General features: G+C 39.2%; 2 protein-coding genes and 1 pseudogene across 4 annotated transcripts in view; 1 reads left to right on the top strand and 2 right to left on the bottom strand.

Annotated features, from left to right (window-relative positions):
• The window catches only part of LOC100119509 (protein vestigial), a 397,514-nt gene that overhangs the window by 137,377 nt on the left and 237,451 nt on the right, over positions 1-22,686 (bottom strand). The window lies entirely within an intron of this gene.
• Positions 1,869-9,068, top strand: Y-f (yellow-f). 3 transcript variants are annotated; one of them, XR_004227396.2, is made up of 8 exons: positions 1,869-2,089; positions 3,816-4,079; positions 4,213-4,421; positions 5,408-5,615; positions 6,245-6,580; positions 6,912-7,123; positions 8,610-8,635; positions 8,752-9,068. XR_004227396.2 is itself a non-coding variant. In XM_031928427.2 (7 exons), the coding sequence occupies exons 2-6, from the start codon at positions 3,818-3,820 to the stop codon at positions 7,097-7,099; spliced, it is 1,203 nt and encodes a 400-aa protein (XP_031784287.1). In that variant the 5' UTR covers positions 1,869-2,089; positions 3,816-3,817; the 3' UTR covers positions 7,100-7,123; positions 8,610-9,068. The 3 variants fall into 3 exon arrangements, 2 of the variants coding, with proteins under 2 accessions (XP_031784287.1, NP_001154968.1); XM_031928427.2 differs by having other exon boundaries at positions 8,610-9,068; NM_001161496.1 differs by lacking the exons at positions 8,610-8,635; positions 8,752-9,068 and having other exon boundaries at positions 1,963-2,089; positions 6,912-7,668.
• LOC100120250 lies at positions 7,264-16,847 on the bottom strand (annotated as a pseudogene).

The following is a 22,686-nucleotide window of genomic DNA, read 5'->3' as shown; positions in this document are numbered from 1 at the left end:
GAAAGACGTCAACTAAATTTTGTTATTAAGGATGTTTAAACATTTTTTCCAATTTTTTTTAGTCGGTTTAAACATTTTTATTATAAAATTATGCCAAAAAATATATGTTTTCAACCCCTAAAAAATAGGGGATGCTACCCTTACTCTTCAAATCACCATGAAATACTTGCTCTTTTTGTAAGAAATAACCTCCAATTTGTTTCATTGAAAAATATTAATTTTAAGCCGAGATATTTAAAAAAAACGCTTTTTGGGGGTTAACTTTAGGGGAGGTTTTTACCCCTTAAAAGTGAAAATTAGCCGATAAAAAAAAATACGTGTCTCTTATTTTTTTATGTTCTACAACATATATGAAAATCATCAAAATCGGTGAGTTCGGGTTGGGTACCTTTCCTTGTAAGTGCAGGTTCGAAAAAACGTAATTGTTTTTACGAAAGGATATGTATTATTGTTTACTTTATTAATGATTTTAAAAACATTTATAACTTTGTTTAAATTTGTTATAGCAAACGAATAATTTTAAAAGTAAAGAATTTATTGTCTCATTGTGCTAACTTACGTTACAAATTATATACCGGCATAAATACAAAATTAACAAAAAATATTAACACCTTCCGCTCATTAGAACTAGTTGGCCTTGTAAACTACAAGGTCGTGTTTATATTCAGTATTCAAATATTTGGTTTCCAGTTTAGTATTTTATACAGCCAATTACGTTGATTATTATATCTGTATAGTATAATATTCCTGTTTATATTATTATATAAACATTCCCTCGTTGATTTCATCAGTTTTGAGTTATTATGAGTATACCATTAGGATTACACAAATTTCTTACAAATTATATAGTTTTCATCTAAAAAATGCTAATGTTGTAACAGTTTTGCACTGCACCCTATTGCAAAATGAATGCCAAATTGTAAAATTTTCTTTGTGATCGAGAGATGACATAAAATACATTTCTAATATGATTGCCCGTGCTACCCACTCGTATAAGTCAACGAGGAATCCTTTCAAAATAATATTATATATTCTCTGACAACTTTTACTTTCATATAAAATGTAGAAACTTTTCCGTGCGTCAACTTTTCTATGAACTATGAAAAAATCAGTTACGAACTCGAAGTTGAAGGGTTAAAGAGTCACCTAAAAATTTCTCTGTAACAAGATTTTCTTCAATGGAGAATAGTATTATCAAAAGGTAAATCGTAGATCGCCGTGCAATAGTTCATTACAATTACAATGCACGTTGCATAAAAAAACCTTGTTAAAATATAAATGCGTGAGCTACGCAAGCTAAATCAAAGCGCTAATAAAAATAAATCTCGAAGAAAAGCCTGGCTACAATTGCAATGTCACAGACGCATTGCAATCACGTGTTGATACAGCGATGCGAAAAGTTCGTCTGCCTGTGCAGACAACTACGGCAAACACACTTGTAGATCGCAACAGCGACAGCAGCTGCAGCAACGAGGTAGGTAGGCAGAGGCGCCCAGCATGAATTATTCAATTGATTGTCGGATGCAAAATGGGAATCTACGTACAGGTATACCCACCGCCGCGCGAACTCGCTCTTTCCCTCTCTCATTCCAATGCAGCGCGTCCCGAGCCAGCTCGATGCAGCCGACTTAATATTATTACAGGAAAGCCTGCCTGCTGAGAGAGCGAGTGAGAGGGAGAGAGAGAGAGAGAGAGAGGGAGAGAGAGAGGGATAAAATCAAATTCGGCTAAATGCACTTAAAACACCAGGCCGATCCTGTTTCGGTTTTAATTTAACCGCGGCATTACACACGGCGTGCTTCAGCCGAATCAGGTTACACGCATACACACAGGAGAGTGAGTCGAGAGCGTAATCGTACGTTGCGCGCAGTGTGTATACGAAAACCGGGCACATACATGCATCCCGGAGCTGCTGCTGCCACCGCTGCGGCTACAGGCTGAGCCACAACACGCGGCTATAAAGTCGAGGCCTGGCGAACTATAGCCTTCATTCCGAGTTATACCGTTCTCCAGGAGGCTGTGGCTCGTTGGCTTCATTCTCTCTCGCTCACTTCCTTACTCTCTTTCGTTCCCGTTGAATCGAGTATCAGTGAGTATCGCCCGACTGCCTCTTTAAATTTCTCGATCGCGTAAAAGAATACCTAGTCCGCGCGCGCGCGCATTTGGTAAAAGTATTGAGTTACTGTGCTGCTCTTGCGCGTTAAGGAGTGTTCGTGAAAAAAATCTCAGCCGGCGAGTTACCGAGCCGTGTAAAATTTATCGAACGCACGCGCGCGCGTGTCTGCCGGCACTCGCGCGTCCTTTTCGACAATCGAAGGAATCGGTAGTTTGGATTCTTATGCATGGCGCATAGTTACGATTGAGGAAAATCAGTGGAAGGTTCTTGTCTGTGTTCATTGTTGTGCATCGAGATTGAATGAGGAGCGTATAGTTTGTGTCGCAACGCGGTCACCACAATCAAATTTTAACCGGTTTTCCATGGGCATTTCTTTTTCTTTGTTATATAATAATCTCGACGAGAACGAGAGAAAACGTAGTTCGATTGTAACCGTATAGCTCTTTTTCTTTCTTTTGAAACATGTATCCTTTGATGAATATATTGTCGAGTTTTATAGTGCCGTGTGGCGTCATACGGGAAACGTGTTTTGTATTGTGACGACACGCGATGGCAATTTTCGAATTCCCATTTGCGCTGTAATTAACTTTCCATAAGACTATAAAGAGGCTTTGGTGAAGTATCAGTTATTATTTTGTTACAGTTGTTTTATTGTCTACGGAAATTAAAGCCTTTTCATTCTTTTCTACACAATTCAAATTAATGAACACATATACTTTAAAACACCCGCTGTGAGTTTTAGCCGGTACACTTGGGAAAGTAGAATTTACGCAGATTAGTTGAAAAATATATAAACGTAAAATTAACAGCAAAGTAAAATCGCGTATGACGACAGTTTGTTATTCCTACAACAGTACCCCGTCATGAAATTGTCGGGCAGTGAAGTTCCTTGCGTATTTCATACTCACGAACATAATCGAAACCGGTTTATAGAATTACGCACTACTTCTATACAATGGTCACTTTCAAGGCAGTAAAAACGATATGTATGGATGCTAATAAAATCAAAGAAAGAAGATTCATCATGCGAATAGTCGGTTTCACGTTGCATAGAATCGAATAAAAAAATCTGTAAATCGCCTGTAGACGATTGATTCTCTCACGCATTTACCATTGCCGATGCTGATTAAATTCGTAAAATCACCTCTCGTGAGTGTGCAATCGATTAACAGACGCTTCTCTAGAGCGTACGAAACGCGACTCTTGTAAATAACTGCATGTGAATACTTTATAGATTGTTGATAGTGTACATTCAAAGGTTTTATTCTTAGATCGAGACAACTTTCTTCGAATAAAATTGTTTTAACGACCAATAAAACCTTCAAGAGTAACGTAGTATGTACGAGAACTGCAGAATTATGAGTTTGGGTTGGCTGTGAAACTAGACAGAGAAAAGCACCTCTATATTTTCAGTAAAAGAAAAATAAATTTTCCCCGCTTTTTCATCAATGAATCACACCGTGTAACGTTAAAGCTTGAAATTCAAATCTTTTACCTTTATTTTCGCTTTTAAAAATAAATGTGTTTTAGAAATGTTTTAAAATCGGTTATTAATTTTATATTTTTCCGAATATGTACAATAAAATGAAAATCCGTATTTTATTGTTTGAAAATCAAGTATAAAAAAAACTGTCACGAGCTCATCTCTGACGTGTAATAACTATTCATAATCCCAGATTAAACTTATGTCATTTTTCAGATATGCAGTGGATATTCGTTTTCGCAATTCTGACAGCAGTCAACTGTCACCCGCCCGAAATACTGTACTCCTGGGATAAGCTCGACTATAACTTTCCAAATGAATCAATGAGAATGGCATATATCGCTTCCGGAGATTTCATTCAGGCCGACAACCTTCCAGTGGGCGTCAGCGTATGGAAGGACAAAATGTTCATTACGGTTCCCAGATGGAAGAAAGGTGTCCCAGCGAATTTGAATTATATCCAGATGTCCACGACCACTGGTAATATAATTTCCCCGCGAACCAATGAGTCGCGTTATATGCTCGAAAACTTTCTCGTGTTTGCCGTACTCGCGGCTCTCGTTTTCTAAATCATGTGAATTCACGAAATTTGTTTGTTGAAAAAAACGAACAGACAAGTCGCCGCCATTGACGCCGTACCCAAGCTGGGAAGCGAATGACGTTCACTCGACGAGTAACGACGTCATAATTAGCATCTTCCGCACTAGGGTCGATGCCTGCGATCGGCTCTGGGGCGTTGACACTGGAATCGATGATATATTGGGTGACACGAAAATAGTGAGGCCGCCTCGTCTGATTGTCATCGATCTGAAGACGGATCAGGTATTCTATGTTCTAGTCTTTTATTATTTGAATTATTCAAACTAATTTTTAATTGAATTTTATGGAAATGACATTCTCGGATTGAAATCAAAATTGGTGCGATTGTCATAATTGTTAAATGTAATTCGTAATAGCGTAGAGACGCGGATTGATTCATTGAGTGTGTTATTAATATCAGCGCAGTCTTCTGATATCGGCACAAGAAAAGGAAATCAGTCAGTTTTCACGAGTTGACTTACGATACAGAGGAACCGAATAATTGTTAATGGCTTTACAAATTGGATGTTATCTTTTTCAAAGGATTCGATCTCTATGCGCGGCACGTCTGGTTTCCGTAAATTAACTTTTTAATTAAGTTCGGCCTTTGAGAATGGTGTTACGCATCGATGGTTCAAAATAAACTTTCGTCGCGCTGCGAGAGTGATTTTATCAGTATGTGTATACAGCATCGTAAATTTTAAAAAAAGAAAGCAGATGAGTAGCCGTTTAATAATATTACATTAGTACGGCAGATTAGACACAAATCCTGTAAAAGGTATTCGTCATTGTTATTGTTATCCCACCGAAATGCACTGTATCGATCCTGCGTAGCGGTTGCACGTAACAAAAGAAGCCGCACAACAACACGGTAGCCGTGTGCATGTATGATTCGGTAGTAGGAAATAACAGTTAAAAATCGCTATGTTCTATATTCCAAGAGCTCATAAAATTAATAATCCTCCAAGAAGAGTAGGATAACTCGGCGTGTAACTTTGATCGATAACATTGAAAAATCCGAAACGACGCAGCGTGAATATACAGAGATGCACACTGCGCCCGCGTGTATTAGTTAAAAATTATAAATGACTCGCTCACGTGTGCGCTGATGCAGTCTCTCGAGCGGGGGCGCAATATGTGGATGAGAAAGCGAGAATCGAACTGGTATATGCACCTACGCAAGGGCCACGTATAGTATAACCAAGGCATATTCGTGTTTTTACTTTCAGATAATTCGTAGCTATACTTTAAAAGATTCGGATCAGAAAGCTGACTCTTTCTTCGGCGACCTTGCTGTGGACGTAGACAAAGATTCCTGCGACGACGCCTACGCTTACTTATCTGATCTTGGCGGCTATGGCCTGGTCGTTTACAGCTGGGCGCAGAATAATTCCTGGAGATTCCATCACAATTTCTTCCACTTCGATCCGCTGAACGGTAAGAGAATACACGTCAGACAATTCTTGATGGGCGCTTGAAAATGTGCGTGGTTGATGTTGCGAGTCGTTGCGAATAAAGAACGCAGGCGGAAAGAAGCAAATTTATAAGTAGAGAGGCTTTCCGTTTACATGCACATTACGCTCGGGAAGAGCACATCTATATTCAGAAAGTGTCCGACGATTGTCATCTCATATAAATTTTCACTTTGGCTTAAAACTGATAAAATCTATATGACACGAGTACAGAATTCACGGATGTACGCGATGTATAAACATTTTATTAACTTCTTTAGAATAAATTCTTCATCTTAAGATTTCTATCGGCACGGGACAAACGAGTTTTTACAAGTACTAACGGAAATCTTCCTAATGCCTGTCCTTAAAACAAATAGAACGTGTTGAACTTCACGCTTGATAAATCATGGTAACTCTCAAAACGAAATTTTCACGGTCGCCCGTCACGTGTGCTCATTTGAAATTTTGGAATTTTTCAATCCTTTTATATGTATGCATTGGAAGCCACGACTTGACACGATCATTGGCTAGCCGCGGCAATTTCTCTCTTCTCCTTTCGGCTCTCCCGAAGTTTTGTCAGTTGACAAAACCAACCTTTCTCTCTCTCCATAGGCGACTTCAATGTTACGGGAATAAACTTCCACTGGACGGACGGCGTGTTCGGGATGGCCGTGTCGCCGCACCGGGAAGATGGATCGAAGACATTGTACTTCCACGCTTTGTCCGCCATTCGTGAGTTCTCGGTGCCCACGAGCGTCCTGAAGAACGAGAGCTACGCAACGGCAGATAATTATTATTTGTTCACGATGGTGGGCGAGAAAGGCCCGAACAGTCAGGGTACCTCATCGACCATTGACGCAGAGACGGGCATCATTTATTTCTCGCAAATCAACCGACACGGACTCGCCTGCTGGAACACTAAAGTGCCTCTGCATCCGGGATCCTTCAGTGAGTATATTATTATGCGCCTACTATTTCACGGGCTCGAGGTATTTATTCGCTTTCTCATAATATAGGAAATCACGATGTCGATAGTTCGATAGCCATTTGCGGCATGTCTTCTTAAGTTTTTTTTCTCCTTCGGTGATCAATAATCAACAGGTAGTTGTTGAAGTGGGAGTCATATTTTTGTATTCGTTATTTGCATAACGAAAGGAATCTGTCAGTTCTTACAGCAATCGTAATGATTGATTAGCTATAAAAATACTGTTAGTCATCATTGATAACAACTTTGTATAAATATGATTTCTAATAACGAGTTCATTGACTTTTATTCTAGACTTGATTACTCGGGATCCAGAGAATTTGGCTTTCCCCAACGATTTGGCCATTGAACCAGCTAGTAGAAAATTATATACTTTGATGAGCAATGTGCCGAAATTGATGTACGAGCGATTAGGCGAAAATAATAAGTTCATCGTGTTCTATCAGTCGTTGGATACAGTCGGTCATCACTGCCAAGCCTAATTTCAGTCGTTAATTACACTTCATGTATGTGATAAAATATAATCAACAATATTTTTAAGTTGCGAAATGAATTTATTATATGCTCATTTCTAAGCTCGCAAAATACCAATTTCACAGTATGCAAAATGAATCAAAATAATGGTTAGAATACACGCTTTTTTATACTTTTATATAAAGTTATAGTCATATTTCATAATATTGTTATTTGCAAAAAAATGCATGAGATCTTAGATGGATACGTTCTTTTATCGTCACTTGAAAATTCGATTATATAAAAATACGTTTCAATTGATCAAGTAAAAAACTTATTTTATTAGTGTCTTATTACTTGCGTTGTGCACTCCGATTTTTCTACTTGCATATCAAGTACAATAAAGATATATTAAAACTTTGTACGATCTGATAATTAATTATTTCAATAATTGACAAAATGTTTAGTCATTGCTACAATGACGAAATTGTGTGGATATAAAAATTTATCATACAATGCAGTAATATATGTTATAAGTACAAAAAAAGATATAGTAAAAAATGTATGTTAAAAAAATAAAGACACACGTATTAATTGATCTACGATTTACAGCACTAAACATATTTTGGTGACTCTCTTGTCAGTTTTTAAGTGTCACATCAATTACTGGTGTAACACATCTCACTTTTCTTCAAAAATAAGAATCATTATCCTAATTTTAATTTAAATTCTGTCGGATCTTCCACGAGATCTCCATTAATTGCAAACGCCACATTGTCGTTATCTAACATTGTTATATGATTTCCTGGCACGTAGAAAATTTCAATTTTATTATTGTAATCTAAAAACGAAATCACCGATAAAAAAGAGTAATATCAACAAAACAAACACAAAACAAACCTTTGACAGAAAAAAAATTCTATTGAAAATATATAAAATATAAACCATTTTTATCGAAAAATAACATGTATATACCTTGTAAAATCATTGACCAAAATTCATGACATTTCACTATATAAATAAGTGTTTTTAGTCACTTGCCACGGCTTTTTGAAAGATCCGGACCGTCTTCTTTACTCTATCCGGGCTTAAAATGTACCTTAAACATGCCCCCTCGGACCGATCGAGAGACATTGCTAAAAAATATAAATCAAATACTGCTAGAAACAAATTTTGTTATTTAAAAAATATCAATTAAACATTGCTAGCAACAAAATTTGTTTCTAGCAGTATTTGATTTATATTTTTTAGCAATGTCTCTCGATCGGTCCGAGGGGGCATGTTTAAGGTACATTTTAAGCCCGGATAGAGTAAAGAAGACGGTCCGGATCTTTCAAAAAGCCGTGGCAAGTGACTAAAAACACTTATTTATATAGTGAAATGTCATGAATTTTGGTCAATGATTTTACAAGGTATATACATGTTATTTTTCGATAAAAATGGTGTATATTTTATATATTTTCAATAGAATTTTTTTTTTCAAATTACATCAAATCAAACATTTTTTGGTAAGAAGAATATCTTTTTGTTTTTTTGCAGGATTTAACCCAGGCTTGACCCCTTAGGTAAGTCTTAAGAAGCCCTAATGTTGATACATCGTATTCAAGAATAGCTACTACTCTTCTATAAATGGTTGTACAAAAGTCTATCTGATTTTTCTTGCTCATACCTAACTTTTCAGGAGGACAAAGCTTTATAAAGGCTTGTAGTTTATCTTCCCAAGTAATACACTTTTCTAAACTTATGTTGAGCTACAGTTAAGTATTATCAAAGTTACAAAAATTAATTTTATTTTAAATACATATTACACATCATGATTCGCGGTTAAAGAAGTTGAAATTCAATAATAATTGTAAATAATAATAATTACCTGTGGAATGACAGTAGGAGATATCACGTGCATGATCTCTCTTAAAGCCATATTTTGTAATTTTGCTTCAGTGGTACCTCTAGTTTGATATGATTGAAGAGCTTTTAATTGATACGGAGTACCATCAATGAGAATCAGCTGTTCAGTTAATCCTTTATCTTCCAATCTCCTTGCAAGCTCTATTGCAATCAATGATCCAAATGAATAACCAGTTATGAAAAATTTTGAATCTTTACTCTTTTTAAGCGCATAGTGTAAACATTTTTTTTAATGAAAACGATTTAATCAATTTATACTACTTATTATAAAAAGTTATCAATTAAGCAAAATTGATCGCAGTTCAATCATAATTTTAAAATTATACAATTACCGGGAGAAAGTAATCTGCCATCTCAAATACTGTTTTGTGTGTATGATCAATGAATCCTAACTGAAGACAGCTGGCTGGCGATCTGAGTTTGGGCGCCAGTACTCTGAAGATCTGGGCCATACCTTCAATACCTGGGACGAGAAGGACCTCTCCTCTGTCCCGTTCATTTCTAGTGTTTAGCCTCAAACACGGCACACAAGTCTGATCAATGTTATCGATCACTCGCATGACTAGCAATCTCGGCATTTTCAGAATGTATCTGTGGTGTTGCTTTTTCAGCAGCCTCTTCTTTGGACTTTGATATTTCCTGAAGCTTCGAAAAATTTAGACTTCTGATTTCTTGAGCTGTGAGGAAAATTTGGTACTCACGCTCAAGTGTCTGTTTAATTTCTACAGACATCATTGAGTCCATACCTAGTTCTGCCAGTGATGTGCTCAAACTTACGCCCTTTAAATCCTTGAGACCTATTGACATCAATATCAGTATAATAAGACTACATTATTCTATTCTGAATAAACCTAAATATCAAAGTTGTTTTTGTTTTCTATTTCAAAAGTTAATACACGTTTTTACTTGCCCATTATACTGAGAACCGTGTCAATTAAGTTATAGATAATAAAAAATGTATCATCATAGTATCAAAAAATAATTATTAAATGTCAATACCAAGACCAAAACCACCAAGGCCACCGAGAATGAGATAGCTACGATCTGGTAAGCAGTAGTATCGCGGTAAAGCTAGGTTTAATGTATCAATACTTTTTTTCTCGTCGCGTATTTTAATAAGCACTTTACCAATATGCTTTCCTGCAGCCATGTAACGGAAAGCTGCCTTCGCTCGTTCTTTAGGAAATACAGTCCTATAATTTATTAGGAAAGATTGTACTCATATCCTTTATCTGGAATTACGGTACAGAATCTCAAATCATTACCTGACCAGTGGCTTTAAAGCCCCTTGTTTTAATTTGTCATTTACAAGTGTTCCCGATAGTTCGAGTTTTACTAAGTTGCTTGTTGTTTGTTTGCGTTCTACGAGCTGCGCCATAATCGTGAACGATTGTATATGGGATTAGCGAAGCTCTTGAGATATTGAAATATCGAGAAAGGTGATTCGATGTATCACGCTTTCAAAACTGGCGGTAGAATGCGACACACTTTTGTTAACGACTATATATAAAGAAAGAAAAGAAGGTAAAAAAAAGAGTTACCGTAGAAACGTCAGGAAAAATTCAGATTGCTCTGAGCCGTCACGAGATCAACATCTATATCAGCTATAACCTTAAGTCTTCAAGTCTGTATCGAAATAAAGTTCTACAATTAAACTCTTGGTTTTCGCCTTTAACTTCCTCGCGCGACAACTTTTTCAACAAGCTTTGTCAAAAACACTTTATCTTCATCTGGTCCTTTGAACACGCGATCTAACATAAGGCCCTGAAAGCTAATTTCTTTTAAGAAACACTGCATACCTAGGGGATTATCAGAAGACAGATCGAATTTCCCGATCTTAATAAACCGACCTCCCCAAGCAAAACAAGCCATAGAGGCCAGAAGTTTCTCCTCGGCAAGACTATTGAGAACGATATCTACACCTCGTCCATTTGTCTTATTCATTATCATTTGTTCAAAAGTAGTGTCGCGGAAATTACCGATGTGATCGTCTGGAATTTGAGGAAAGTGTTAACGTATGAATTGCCTTTTCTCCGGCGTTCCCACTGTCGTATAGATTTCGCAACTCTCGTGCGGGGCTAAATTGATAGCTGCTTGACCAACTCCACCGGTTCCGGCGTGAATGAAGACCTTGTCACTTTTCTTCATTCCACCTATATGAAGTATATTTTATTATTTATTAAAAATAACTTTTGTAAGTAGAAATATAATATTCTGTTATAAAAATAACCTTTCACATAGAAAGCATATAAGCATGTTCCGTAAACACATGGTATAGTGGCTGCTTCTTCTAAGCTCCAACTTTCAGGAATTTCCCAGCAAAGAAATCGATCGGCAATATGAAGGTTTGCTATACAGCGATTCTCTACCAAACCCATGATTCGTTTTCCCGACGCATCAATGCTACTGTACTCAAAACCTAGTACGCACTTTTTTGGACTGTCTTGTATCTCCAGCTGTTTCAATAGCCAGTTTACCAGTAGCATACATAACATCTCTGTAAATTGCAATGATTGTAGAAAGCATACAAATGCCTAAGTTCTCTTAATCAAAAATAAAACCAATTTACTTGAAGTTTTGGAACTATAAAATATGTGGACGAAATCTTTGTTCTCTTCTTCTAATCGAATGGGTCCTTCTAAGCAAGTCAATGAACTCAAATTCCCGCGAATTATTTGATTCAACCAAATGTGTCGTACTGGTTTATGCTTCAATGGCGGAAGGGGTAAGTGTCGGCATGAGCCCCAAACACTATTTTCTCGCAAAACACACACTGATAAGTCCTTCTGCAGCTGCTTGGCGTATAGAGGATTTTGAGAAGAAAATTCTGGAGCATTCGAATCTTGAATGAGAATACCTCGAACGGTTTCACCACCTGGCTCCTGTCTTAGACAATTTATTAAGCCTATAAGACCTAGAATGATGAAATGATGTTAATGATTTTGCTAATTATTTTAGATAACTAATATAATTAGCAAAATCGAAATTATTGTTTTATTGAATTACAAATACCATTGTCGAATTCTCCTTGTCCGACATAGACTATTCTTGTATTTTCGGTGGTCTCTTTTTTCAACTGCTCTGACATACTTTTGCGCATTTTTTCAACCCAATTAAAGTTTTCGTTGTCCACATTAATAACTAAGACTCTATTTTTCAGCTTTACTTGCTTTCTTATGAGTATGAACATTTCTTTTCCATACTTTTTCTCTAATATAACATGCAGCCCTTTAATTTGTGCAAGGTATTCTATGTTTTTTGTATCCCTGACTTTCTCACGGGACAATAAAAATCCATTCTGCTTTAGTTCCGACAGCAACAAACTTAAAGTTCTTACACGATCCTTTGACAACATATGGTAGCCAACTGCGAGAAGAGCATTGCTATCACCATTTAGTTTTTTTGGATCAAGAACTTGTATTTTTGCTGAAAATACTTCATCTTTCAATTTAAGATCCAGGGAGATATAAGGTCTTCCACTGTAACTTCGTCAGCTTCATCTATGAATTCGATAGTTTTTACCTTGATTCCCCGGTGGTTCTCGAGGGATATATGAGTCGAGAGCTTAGAAATATCACGAAGAGATACGTCGGCTCTATCATTGAACGGAACAAACTTGTACTCTTCTAGGACAGGATCGTTAGCAAATTTCTTACGAGCTATTGCACTAGTTTTTAAGCCTCGAATTTCTATACCGCCGCTTATTATGACATCGTGAATGCTGCTATAGTATACCGAGAATTCTAAAAATTCATGTTGTAAAAAAAGTGTTTTAAAAATACTGTATAAGTATTTTGATGATATGTACCTTTGTCCGTTTCACCGAACTCCATATAAGTGAAATGTGCAGAAGCATCAATAGTCAATTTCTTGATGGCCGTAGGCACGAACAGTCCTCTCGTATCCGTGCCTAATATTTGTATTTGCAGCATATTGTATATTGTAATAAAGGCTTACCCAGTCACCTTTCCAAATAATGCGACCTTTCGTACCCCTTAACGTTGAACTCAATAGGCCTTGGAAGAAACCACTGTGCTGATAAGATCGAAGTCTCATCTCTTTGTAGATGTCACGCATTGACATTATTTCCTCTTCATCACTAGCACATATAGGTGTTTTAATCTTTTCCTCTTTTGGGTTAGTGATCACGCGTACATGACCCGTTACCACGGCTACAGCGCCTTCCGAAACCTCAAATCTTCCGGTTCCTGAAGATTAAATTATGCAACACATTTTCTAGATTTATATATATGATTTACAAGAAATAGGCTTACCTCGTTGAATACTGATTACGAACACTATTTCCTTGTCCCTTGGAATAGTTGTTGCTCTGATAAACTTGACATTTTCAAAAGCGACAGACAATTTAGCGTAGAGTTCACCGTGCATCATAGCCAGAGTCTCCCAAACAAGTTGAAGGTAACCAGTAGCGGGGTAGAGAATCCTTCCGTCGATCACGTGGCCGGCCAAAAATTCATATTCGCTGTCTGACAGCGCGACCTTAACTATTCTTTCACTAGACTCTAACTTCTTTTGGGACTTAAAGGAAGTGACATACCAATCATCTGAGTGCTTCCACTTGATAAGTGGCGAAATTACTCGCGTTGAGCGACTTACGGGATATTCCACCGGTGGATATAGATTAGCTATTTAAGACATACTTGAACTATACTTTTAATATTTTTGCATTTTATTAACAAAATTGTAACTGTGAATATATTTATCTAGTCGAGGATGAAGTCCTGCATTAAACATCTTCCCAAGACTTTGTAAAAATACTTAGACATTATCCTTATGCCCACGATACGTCAGAGGAATGTTTGTTACCATGGGACTTAGTGATCGACGAAGAATAGCATGAAGCAGACCATGGGGTGCGACTTCGATAACAATTGCATCCTTTGGGATAAGAGCTGAGGTTTCTTCAAACAACACTGGATTAAGGAGGTTGTTCGTATGCTACTCTGGAGAAGAAAAATAAGCTGCTGGAGTGTCCCACTTGTCAGTTGGTACAGAAGTGCTCAACCATTTTGAACTGCGTGGTTTTGGATTTGGGATAACTTTTTTCAAATATGCAAGTAGTTTTGACCCAGCTGGAGAGATGTAACGACTATGGTATGGAAGATTACTGCAGGGAACATCTTTTGCGAAAATTTCCTTAGCCTAAAGTGGATCATATTATTTTAGAATTTTCTGAACTATGTATTTATTTGAAGCCTTTCTGTATATTGTACTCACTTCCAGCTCAGAAACGACATTGTTCACGGATTCTACACGCCCACTGATGGTCGCGCTATCATTGGAATTGTGACAAGTGATATCAATGTCAGGGGGGCATAAATCCTTTAGTTTCTGATAACCTATACCGACGGCTGCCATAGATCCATGAATGATCTTCGTTTCGATTGATGCAATACCTCGAAAATAAGCTGACAAGATTATTTGCTCGGTAGTGAAACAGCCATCGGCGTATGCGCAACCTAGTTCTCCCACAGAGTGACCAATTATGTTGTCTGGTTCGATGCCCAGCGATTTCAAAATATCTACTAAACCTATCTATAAATATATATTCTATAAATCGTTCTTTATGACTTTTTGATTAAAAAATATTCTAATTCACCTGGATTGCAGTAATTCCAACAAATGAGTGTAAAATATTGTCAAACGCTGCTTTGTGTTTGCTAGTGATGATATTAACAATGTTGATACCGAAAGGTTTCAAAGTAATGTTGCACTTCTTTACAACCTCAGCAAATGTCGGCATACGTAAAAATGCTTCTCCTAAAAAATGTATCAAATGCACTATTAATAAAGAATATTTTATGAACGCCCGCAAAAACCAAAAATAAGCAAGTTTTGAATATACCCATTCCAGGCCATTGAGATCCCATCCCCGAAAAAACAAACCAGACCGGTCTCTTTACTCCAGTAGCCGACTTTTTTTCTCTCTTAGAGGTCTTAGCTATTTCACGCGGTGGCAAAATTGTATATCCTCTGCTGAGGTGACCTTTTATGTCCTCTGAGAATATCATGCAAGAGTCTCACATATTCTACATCAACTGGTCTGCTTTCGAGCTAGACACGATTTTTAGAATCAAACGTTTATTAAGGTGTGCAAAAATGTATTCACTTACATCCATTAGTATATGTCCTACAGCTTTTTATGATCGACCATAAATAACGACTAGTCGTGGCAAATCATCCTGGGGCGTGCCATTATTGATCTTTTCCTTGGGATTTGATTTGAGGAGTACATGATAGTTAGCGCCACCGAATCCAAAAGAATTTACACCAACATATCCTCCTTTCCACGATGTAGGTTCCGTCACAACTTTGATTCTTCCTTCAGAAAATGCGCCGATCTCTAAACGAGGCCTCGTGAAATTGATATGTGGTTGAATGACACCAGTCTCCATTGCCATAATAACCTTCCCATAGAAACGTTTTATTATATTAAGTAACCGCTTTTAACTTGTTTTACAGTATAACACATACTTTGGCAGGCTCGGAGTGTCCAAGATTCGTTTTGACGGATCCAATAAGTAGAGGCGCCTCTTTAGTTCTCCCCTTAGCTATCGCCTTATCTATGGCCTTCACCTCCTCGGGATCGCCAACTCTTGTGCCAGTTCCGTGAGCCTCGACGTAATTAACTTCTGATAGTGGTATACCGCATTCAAGATAGAATTCATCCAGCAGAACGTTCTGTACATGACTTGAGGGAAAGGTAACACCCTGCTCCTTGAAGCCGTCACAGTTTGTTTCGGCGTGGACAATGGTCGCGTAGACGCGTTTCGTGTCTTTAGCCTTCCGCAGGAAAGCTACAGTGATTGCTTCAGATCGCACGTAGCCGTTAGCCGATTCATCGAACGTCTTGCATCGTCCATCGTTAGAGAGTACGCCTTTTTAGAAAGCTTTTTGTAAATACAACTTTAAAGTTGGTGCTAAGTATATGATGTTAAATTATACAAATAGCAAATTTAGACTTGGAAATCTATAATTGATTATACCTAATTTGAAAAACTGCATAGAAACGAAAGGGTGCAGGCAAAGAGCTCCTCCAACTATTACCGCATCGCAGTGTCCTTCCCGTATAGCATTGTAGGCGTGTTCAATCGCATAAAGACTTGAACTGCAATCTGTGCCGATTGTATAACTTGGTCCGGTGATTCCAAGCCAGTAAGAAATTCGGTTTGCCAACATAGCACGAGCACAACCAGTAATACCAAATCCATTCACCTATTAACGACAATTATTAATATTTTTTACTTACTTCTTGTACATATTATATTTCATAATACCTGTAGCTTTTCGTAAAACCAAGTCTTTTCGGATTCAGAGAAACAAGGACCTATGAAAACGCCAGTTTTCGTATTGCGCAGCATTTTTGGATTAACGCCTGCATTGATGATGGCTTCATACGCATGCTCCAACAATAGTCGACACATCGGATCCATCGTGTGAGCTTGTTTGAAATGCACGCCAAAGAAGAGTGCATCGAACTTTTTGACATTATTTAATTTTCCTGTACGCTGAGGGATCTCTGGGTGGTCTATCGATCAAAGCATTGAGAAACTTCACAATTACAAGCCTTTCATAATTTATTTAAATTTGTTTAGTGCAATTTTTAAGCCTTTCGTATGTCGTATCTATTTTAATAGCAGATCAGATAATCTCGCTCTCAATTTTCTAATTTGTTCTATTTAAAGTCTTAATATAAATCAATGATTTACGCTCTAATTTTAAACTCTTACAACATTTACAGCATACCTATTTTCCAACGACGGTCGTCATCTGTAATCAGATCCTTCTTGTTCAAGAGATTATCGTGCAACTCTTAGAGACACAGCATTATATCTTCATACTTTTCATTCTTTTAATTGCACTTCTCACTGACATTTAAAAAAAACTGAATAATATTCACACACATTATTACTACTTTTAAATAGGGTTATGGTGCCACTTTTCAATACACATGTTTTAATACTACACTCTTGGTAATGATTAATTTACTAAGGTTTCTTGCTAGTTACATTTCATATATTTTTTCTGCCATCGGGGTTTCCACATTTCATTTTAAACACCTCAAATATTTCTACCAGGGTTATGACTGTTTTGAGGTTATGAATTTAAAGCGCGCGGTTCTGATCTCGTTGCCTAGACAACCAACCAGCAACCAATCAGAATCACGTATTAAATGCTTCACAACAAAGTCCATCATTTTTTAAAGAGAGGATCAGAATCATCACGTATTAAATTCTTCACAACAAAGTCCATGATTTTTTAAAGAGAAGACTGCATGCGTTCCCACCGATACTATGCAAGTAGAATGAAAAATTCAAATTGAAATCTAATCGTTCAACACCGAAGACATCAACACAATATATTATACTTTACGAAACAATTTGTGTAGATAATAGACTGTTATGTGTATTTCAAAATTTGCTTAAGCTTATTTATTAAAAAAAAAACATTGTAATGGAGATAAAGAATGCCAAAGTGCTAAAATTTTGGAATATGAAAAATGTAAAATCGTGCTCTTCATAATATGAGTAAATGTAATGATGCGTTTAAAAGTATTTAAATATTATAGAGGCATAATAAATATCATTGCATATTTCATTGCTGGATCATTGCATGGGATCAAAAGTACTAAAGTAAACAAAAAATGAAGGAACTGCAAAGCATAATATCACACACAAAGTTTTGGTGACTAATATTATTCATTCACATTCGCACGCTCATTCAAATCAGTCAGTTTGTCTGGCGAATAAAGAGTATATGTCAAGTTCAAGTATGCATTGCTAGCTTTCATAAGCCAGCTATAAGCATTACTGCATTTGCACAATTGACTATAGTGCTACATTTGTTATTTTTAAAATAATGAGTATATTCATACGTACCTTAAGTTATAATTACAATCAATGCAGTGTGTTAAAAGTGACTTATTGTTATAGTGATGATATAAACGATACGCTGTACATCAGATTTTAAAAATCATTAATTTTAAATAATGCAAAGTGCATTTTTACGATATAAATCCGATACGCGCATCGAATGTCAGGGGTTAACAGAAGTCGCATAGAATCTGCATAGCAAGCAATATTTTGCAGTTGAACTCGTGCATTATTTATAAAAAACGTAAGCAATATTATTGAAACTTGCAAATTATAGTTTACGTAATGGTTCACAACATTAACTTCGTGTTTACTATATTGCATTATATAGAACGCAATCAGTATCTAGAAGTAAACGAAAACAGGGGACGAATAATCCACTGAAAAACAACAAATTCGAAGCTTCTCTAAAAAGCAAGATCCTCCTTGAGTATCTCCCCCGAGACAAGCCGCCAAAACGCTTGATAATCGCGAAAAGCTTCCCCGGTGTACTCGGGCGGTCGCTCACTTGACTCTGGGCTGCTGCACGCGAGCATTAAAAGTTCTCGAACACGAGGAGAGCGAGAGAGAAAAAAAGCGTTTAATGATCCCCGCAGGGCCACCGGTGTCCTATCGGCACCGCTTACGGGCGACGCACGCTAACAATGAAAATCTTTTGAGACGCGAAAATTGACTCACTCGGCCATGACTCCCGTCCGCTCGCTCGATGGCGCCTAACTAGCCAACTATAGTCTGTACTGCATAGTTCGCTTTTTGCGCGGCTCCCTTTCTTCCCCAAATGACACGGAAGCTTGCGAGCGCAAGGACTAGGCTGCGCACACACACATACGGACACATGCGCGCAGGACAATTAGCCGAATGAAAATGTAACACGAGACTGCACGTGACTTTCGTCGAGCTTCCGCACGCGCTCCTCTTTCTCTCTCCCGCTTTTATTTTCTCTGATTCGCTCACTATTCGATTCCTTCTCTCTCTCTCTCTCTCTCTCTCTCTCTCTCTCTCTCTCTCTCTCTCTCTCTCTCTCTCTCTCTCGCTCTGCGCCTGACTCTCATCTCGGCCCTTCTCTTTCTGTCTAGTGATTGTCACTTTGTCATCGCGTCGAGGGCTCGTCGCATGGAGAGGGTCCTCGAGAGGCGTCATAGAAAAGTTCCGTCCCCGAATCTCGCTCTCTCTCACTCTGCTCTCGGCGGCGGGTTTTAATTGCCTTTTGGAGGCTTCGTCGTTTTTCGACTGAGTCGCCTGCCGCCACTGCAGCCATGCTTTACTGGAGAGCAACAGTCGAAGTACGTACGTATACGACTGTACTCTCTGACTCTTAAAACTCCGTATGAGCACAAAGAGCGGGCCTGTTTCGAGTTTCTCTTTCCGCGTATAATCTAGTCCGCGCTCTCTCTCTCTCTCTCTCTCTCTCTCTCTCTCTCTCTCTCTCTCTCTCTCTCTAACTAAATCTACTGTCAATGCCCTCTTGAGGAGCTCGATTCCTGTTCTGACAAGATGAGTGCTAACGCCGAGAGGATAATGGGCTGGGCAGCACTAAACAGACTTAAGCTGAATGTTAGTAAGACTAAGGCGATCGTCCTGGGCTCACCCTACTATATCAATGCTCTACCTTCTACTGCTAACACCTATATAAATATAGGGGGGGCCCAGGTCAACTTTGAATCATCTGTGCGCAACCTGGGGCTGGTGCTTGACTCAAAACTTACGTGGAAAGAGCACGTTACACAAACTTGTAAACGTGCTCACTCTTTAATGTATCGGCTATATTTCTTTCGGAAGAGCACTAGCCTCAGGTTGCGCCAACATTTGGTGCAAGCACTCCTATTTCCCCTCATCGACTACTGCTCACTTGTTTACTGCGACCTGACTCAAGAGCTTGACTTAAAACTGCAGAGGCTTGTCAATACGGGAATCCGATACATCTATGGTGTAAAGAGGGACGAGCACATCTCCCCTTACAGGCGTGAGTTGCAATGGCTCACCACCGCCGGACGTAGGAAGTACTTCATGGCCTGTTTTCTTAGAAAAATTTTCAACACCTCAATACCAGCTTATCTACTAGCCTATTTTGACTTCCACGTCGCACTCAGGCCTGTCAGGGGCGAGGTGACTCCACTGGACATGCCGTCCTTCAAGACAGAGACGCTGAGGAATTCATTTTTCATCAGCGCCTCCTACCTCTGGAACAGCCTTCCATCTCAACTTCGCGACACACTATCCATATCACACTTCAAACAAGCAGCTAAAAATTATTTCTTAAATTTGGAAAACACATAAACATCGCACAAACATACATACATTCTCTTTCATCTCATGTCATCTCTCAACATCACACACACCTTATACTATATACCCTTACACAAATTTTATTTATTCCTTTATCATAATACACTATATTTGTTATATGTACAACAAAATGTACAAAAATAAAGAGCAATTAATCTAATCTAATCTCTCTCTCTCTCTCTCTCTCTCTCTCTCTCTCTCCGAATGTACCTGGGCGTGTACCGCGACCTACAGAGCTCCAAAGTCCGCGTCAGCTCGGTATCGCGACGAAAAATGAAATTCAAATTCTATTCCAACTGTGCGGTCTGCGTGCTTTGTTATACGCGTCTCTTTTTCACCGGGCTGTCACTCTCGCTCTCCGATGCTGAATGTAGCGCCTCCAAGCGCGTCGGGCGTCCGGCTCGTCGAAATGAATTGTATTTGGCATTCGTCACGGGTTTTCACACTTTTTTTCGGCCATGGACTTGAATTGTGCGCGTATACGTTCACGCGTGGCATTCAGAGCTTTTAAACAAATTTCTACGAACCCGAATCGATACGGAGACGAAATTTACAGCGGTTATGAAACAATTTACGAAGGGGATGATTATTGCATTTAGAAAGTCGTTTTACAAGTGTGATTGGTACAAAGTCGATATTACACAAGCTCTTTGAGCCGAATTAACCGAAACCAGCCTTTCGTTATGCCTGGCAGCCTTCAAGTGTGCCGTACAGATGGTCAAAATTGGATATAGCTCAGTTCATTTCGTTCCCAATTGATGTCATTTCCAGACGAGTGTGGGATTTTTTTTTTAATTGCTCCGCTGTAACTGTGTGTTCGGGCGAGGGAGAAAAACTATTTGCTCTCATTCGGGCTCCAGTAAACATTATAACGAACAAATTATTACACGTGTGTTACACACTTGCCGCGGTATTTCATCCGTCATCGTCGTAGTTGGTAAAAAGTCTCAAAAAAAAAATTTGAACTGTTGTTTTAAACTATAGTCAAGTTTTTTTACCATGGAAAAAAGCTAAAGTAATTTACCAAGTGAAATTCCGATGCCCAGTGAAACGCGAACAGAAAGAGAATGGAGAAGAAGAAATCCCCGGAATCCAAGGGCGATGTAGCCACAAAACGTTAAACTATAAAACAGCCGCAAATCGGCTCATCTGCCCCCATGTACGAAAAAAGACCCTGTCACAATATAACTTTTCTCTCGGTCTTTTTTCCACACGCGCGCGCTCCAATCCCGTCCTCCTCTTCGCACTCCCCTTTCCCCCGCATATCCATGCCCGCGGCCAACTACTGGATTCCGCGCGCCGCTTCGTTCTGAAATCGTGCGGCTTAGCGTATACGCGGTTTGCACTCCGTATAATTCCCGTCGCGCAGGTAAAACGCACGCACGCCGGCGACACATGGCACGTAGAAGTATATATGCAGAGGGAAGTGCATATACGTGTTAATGCACGCAAGGATTAAGGCGGCAGCGCTTTACGAGCGATCAATGAACTAATTACTCGCCGGGGATATTCTCGAGTGCGCTCTTTTTTTTCACTTGCTCGGGCAGAGCTCTTTCTCGTTTTGTGCGGCGGCGACTCCCTCTTCTGCATCCTGCAGCTGAGCCCCTGAGTCATCGAGGCACTCGAGATTCGTCTCGAGCGCGCATCCGCCGAGTCCATTTAACGGAACATCTGTTATTTTCAACTCTCGGTCTCGTTCGCGCGCGCGCGGACTGCACACGCTCGCACTTCTATCATCTTTTCTTCCTCGGAACACGAGGCGGGAAAAATAAGAGAGGGAGTTTCGAAGTGACACCGATGCGCTGCAGCCGGTGGAAAAATGCACCGGTTTCTTCAGCTCGGGGCGACTTCTGCGAATGCAGTCGTTCGGCTAGCTTCGAGGGATTTTCGAAGCGAGGTGCCAGAGTAGGATACGTGAATAGGAGGAGCGTCGGAACGATTTTTCGATTATTGGCCGAAGCAGAGCTGCGCCTTTCTTTCCTTTCAGCGGGACGAACAGAGAGCATGAAGAGGAGGAGGCATGCGCGCTATATTGTCGAGCGGCCTGCCTTCAAAAACTCTTTCCCACTCGACACTCACGGCTTTTTTCACTCACCCTCTCACTCGCTCTACTGAAGAGTATATGTACGACTGCTGGCCGCGCGTATTTTGTTACGCTTTTATTTGTCGGCGGGGGTGTCGGACGATCGTGAGAAGATTTGCACCGCCATCTCCTCGACTTTTTCTACGTTTTTACGGCGGGCCAATGAGTCAGAAAACTGATTTCCGGAGCGTGTCCGTATCCGGCTGCGTGTGTGCGACTGACGTTCAATATCGCGGCCCCGTCCGACCGATCTGCCGCCTTCGCGCCTGCTCTATAGCTATATATGAGCAGATCGTAGGATATGGTTCGAGGTGTACACCGGAGGAAGAAGCGAAGAGAAGGAGATTTGAACGATCAGCGTGAAACTTTGCGGAGGTCTTCTCGGGACGAGCTATTCCACGCCGAGGATGAACGAGTCTGCGATGTACATGGCTCCTAGCTCTAC

Source organism: Nasonia vitripennis, chromosome 4 (genome assembly GCF_009193385.2).
Source record: "Nasonia vitripennis strain AsymCx chromosome 4, Nvit_psr_1.1, whole genome shotgun sequence".
Taxonomy (NCBI): Eukaryota; Metazoa; Arthropoda; class Insecta; order Hymenoptera; family Pteromalidae; genus Nasonia; species Nasonia vitripennis.
The sequence above is the reverse complement of the archived record's forward strand: the minus strand, read 5'-3'. Positions and strand labels throughout refer to the sequence as shown.

Coding starts and splice junctions, on each gene's coding strand:
- Y-f (XM_031928427.2), top strand. CDS start 3,818: ATGCAGTGGATATTCGTTTTCGCAATTCTGACAGCAGTCAACTGTCAC. Junction 4,422..5,407: donor TCGATCTGAAGACGGATCAG/GTATTCTATGTT, acceptor TTTTACTTTCAG/ATAATTCGTAGCTATACTTT. Junction 5,616..6,244: donor CCACTTCGATCCGCTGAACG/GTAAGAGAATAC, acceptor CTCTCTCCATAG/GCGACTTCAATGTTACGGGA.